General features: G+C 37.7%; 1 protein-coding gene across 5 annotated transcripts in view; it reads left to right on the forward strand.

Annotated features, from left to right (window-relative positions):
- TCERG1 (transcription elongation regulator 1) overlaps positions 1-3,649 on the forward strand; it is a 64,842-nt gene that overhangs the window by 59,086 nt on the left and 2,107 nt on the right. For all 5 annotated transcript variants that reach the window (XR_001145663.1, XM_012727863.1, XM_004686851.2 and 2 more), the window contains 3 exons: positions 1,298-1,477; positions 2,115-2,198; positions 3,368-3,468. Coding sequence is in view for 4 of the 5 variants with exons in the window: in XM_012727863.1 (XP_012583317.1) it covers positions 1,298-1,477; positions 2,115-2,198; positions 3,368-3,468 (365 nt within the window). In the remaining variant the exon portion in view is untranslated. The remainder of the gene's footprint in view (positions 1-1,297; positions 1,478-2,114; positions 2,199-3,367; positions 3,469-3,649) is intronic.

Genomic DNA, 3,649 nt, shown 5'->3' on the forward strand with positions numbered 1-3,649 from the left:
TGTACTAGTGTTTTTTAATGCCTTGTCTTTTTCACCATCTTTCCTGCTGCTTCTGTTCTTTCAGTAATGTTCTTTTCATTACTCCTGTCACTTCCCTGTTAGCCTGTTTTCAATTTCTCTTTTTTGCTTACTAGACAGTTACAGATTTCTAATTTCCCTCCTTGCCTCTACTTCGCCCAAATCCTTACTGCAGTCCTAGAGATCTTCATAAAAGACAATCTATATTTGGCAGTCTTCCTGTTGTTTACAGAGCACAGTGAAGTTTCTCCCTACATTTCAAATTCAGCTTCCTAAGCAAAAAAAGTAGATGGTTCATTCTCAGTGGCCCAACTTTCCTATTACCTTACCTCCCTTTGACACTCGAGCCTTGCTGAACTTAACTTTAGTGAACCATCCTTAAATTTAATGAATCTTGTTATCACTCATTCCAGCCCCTTCATGTAGATTGCTTTTATACTTCCCATTGCAGCAGCGTTCTTGGTCGTTTTTTATAAGCACACTTAAATGTGCCTTCTGTGCGGTGGAGCTGACCCCTGTAGGCCTGTTGCATTGCCTGTTCCTGTCATCGCCCTGTTCTCAGCACACACGGTGCCGTGCTTCCTGCTCCATGGTTCCGCAGTTGGGTGCTAACACTCCTATCTCCCCTTAAAAAAGTGAGCTCCTGGGAGAGAGAACTTTGCATTCCCAGTGCCAAGCACTGTTTACTGGGCATGAATCTAGATGCTTGCTTCAATAGGTGTTTTTCTTACTTCTTACCTATCTTTTCAGCGTCCCTTACTTCTTAGCATTCATAGCAGTGACTTAACTAGCGATGCCATTACCAGCAGCGAGGCATGCTTTTCTGTTGCTTGGGAAACCAGCCACATGTGTCATGTCTTCTCTTGCCTTGTCTATTTAAGTCTTTTAATTCTTCCTTATCTTGGAAGTGTTACTTGCGTGCAGTCAATAATTCAAAATGTGAGCTTTTAAGTGCACAGTCTGCACGTAATTTCTTTTTTTTTTAATCCATATCCATTTTGCCTGCTAGAAGTTAGCATGTTTAAGTACTAAAGTTTTAAGCATTATGGTGATACAAAATATCTTCCCTTCATCCTTCTCCACATTTTTACTCATACCTTATAGCGTAAGTGAACTCTGGGAAGTAAGGTTTCTGGCTTAAAGAAGGAGATTTTCAGGGACTACTAAAGTAGTCACCAGAAGTGTCTTATATTAAATGTATCTTTCTAAAACTGTTAAGAAAGCCCTTTTTTGAAATACGAAAGGTGGGTCTGTTTAGTGATACAGTGCTCTTCTTCAGGTGCGGTCTTCAGACGTGTCGTGGTCTGATACTCGGCGGACTCTCCGGAAGGACCATCGTTGGGAATCTGGATCCTTATTGGAAAGAGAGGAGAAAGAGAAGCTTTTTAATGAACACATTGAAGCACTTACCAAAAAGAAGAGGGAGCACTTTAGGCAACTTTTGGATGAAACTTCTGCTGTAAGTCTCTTATTTTTCCATGTTTATCTAGAAACATGGTGGAAACATTGATAGGATTTTCAGTGTCCTGGTCAGGTAGCTTATCAGAATTCATGGGTTTCATGATACTTTTTTGAGTAAAACTATGATGGTATTCTTGCAGTTTAGAAATTACTTCCTTTTGCAGTTTGCAAATTTCTATCTGCTTCTTTGGAATTTCAGAGTATCCTTAGCTGTATGATCATTGATCTCTGCTGAAGGTAGATTTAATAGCCTTTCTTTTGCTCCATTTCAATTTGGTACTGTGGCCTCTGTGTTTGGCAGTTTGTACACTGTGCTGCTCAGGTTTTATTCCTGTTTCTCTGCCCTGGTTTCAGGGATGGTTTCTTCAGTTGTATTGATGTTACCTATGGAAAGTGCAGGGTTTGCAGGAGATTATCATAGGCCACCTTGGAAGTATGGCCATGAAAATAACTTGTGGGAAGCCCATAAAAAGAAATTAAAGCTTTATCCCTGTCCTTAACTAGTCCAATTTCTCTCAGGCATTACTAGAGATTGAAGGTCAATGTGTAAATACTGAAATTCTGTACCGTATGTGCTGCTATTTGACCCTCGTGATAAAAGTGAGTTGTATCTTTTTTTCCCCCACCCCTCAAAGATTACCTTAACATCTACATGGAAAGAAGTAAAAAAAATCATTAAGGAAGATCCTCGGTGCATTAAGTTCTCCTCCAGTGACAGGGTAAGAGGAATTTTTCCAAGACTTACTGTCAGTTCATAAATTTTAATTGGATGCTTAATCAGCAGCATTAATACTTGACCAAATGAGGTGGATGGTTTTTTACCTTTTTTTTAAAGTTTGTGAGAAGTAAACCTGAATATTAAGCTTTTTCTATGTGCATATTTTCTATTTTGCATGACATATCAAGGCAGCACAATAGAAACATTAAAAATATAATCCTTGGAGGTAAGCCTGTGTTTTGGGATACTAAAGAGTGGCTGCTGTTACAGTTTTTTATTATGTAATCAGATCTACTGGGTGGATATATTCAGACTGGCAGGTAGATTCAGTGCCTGACTGTCAAAAGTGCCTGACAGTTAAAGTCATGTTTGCTTTCGTTCTTATGTGCTCCGGGCACTTCAGAGTAAGCCAGACTCTACTCTTCTGGTATACTCTGGCTCCTTTGTAGGAAACAATCCTCTAGGGTCTAAGAAACAAATGAAGGCAAGGAAGGCCCATTTACCCTGTGGGCTTTTATTTGTCTCTTTTCATCAGTCTCCTTTCTGGTTGGTTTTTGTAGCTCTCAAATCCAAAAATCTACGAAGCCAATATTCTTTATCAGTTCTGTTAAGTTGGAGTTCAGGACGAAATAGCCTTGACTATGAAAGGATGGAAAACTCATAGCTAAGAGGTCAAGTCTTGGCTTCTGACTCTTCTGATTGTATAGAACTTGTACAGAGTTTATATCTGTCATTACTATTCATTTACTGGAAAAGCTATATGCTGAAGATGACTTACTTAAGTGTATCCTTAATTATTATACCACATTTTGTGGTTCTATGGTTATATGTATAAGTACAGTCACAGCAAATGCACAGTTAAGTCTTAATATCCTTGTTTTTAAGTGCATATATTTGCTTGAGGTTGTTAAAATTAAGACATCGCCTCATGAAAACATAGTGTGGCACATAGGAAGCCAAGTTTTGACTATTTTTTCTCATTTTCTTTTTCATCTTCAAAATGTGTATTGCAGATTTTGTATTAATGAGTTGTAGATGAACAAAATGATACCCTATTCCTTTTTCATTTGAAGTTTTTATATTGTGACCTACAAATTCCTGTTAATTACCAGTTGATAGTAATTTGGGGATTAGTGTATTTATTTTTCTAATCCTACTATCATTTTGCAGAAAAAACAAAGAGAGTTTGAAGAATACATCAGAGACAAGTACATCACAGCCAAAGCTGACTTCAGGACGCTTTTGAAAGAGACCAAATTTATAACATATAGGTATGTGCAGTGACATGTTTTATATTGGCAGTCATTGTCTTACTAGTCTTTACTCTAATGGCCAAAGCATACGTCCATTCACACACATGTTGACATTATTAATTTTTAGGAATAAGAAGAGCTAAGTTATCAAAGGCCAATGCAGCCCATATATATATATCTATCTAAATATATATATATA

Source organism: Condylura cristata, unplaced genomic scaffold (assembly GCF_000260355.1).
Source record: "Condylura cristata isolate star-nosed mole 26May11 unplaced genomic scaffold, ConCri1.0 scaffold00021, whole genome shotgun sequence".
NCBI classification, from domain to species: Eukaryota; Metazoa; Chordata; class Mammalia; order Eulipotyphla; family Talpidae; genus Condylura; species Condylura cristata.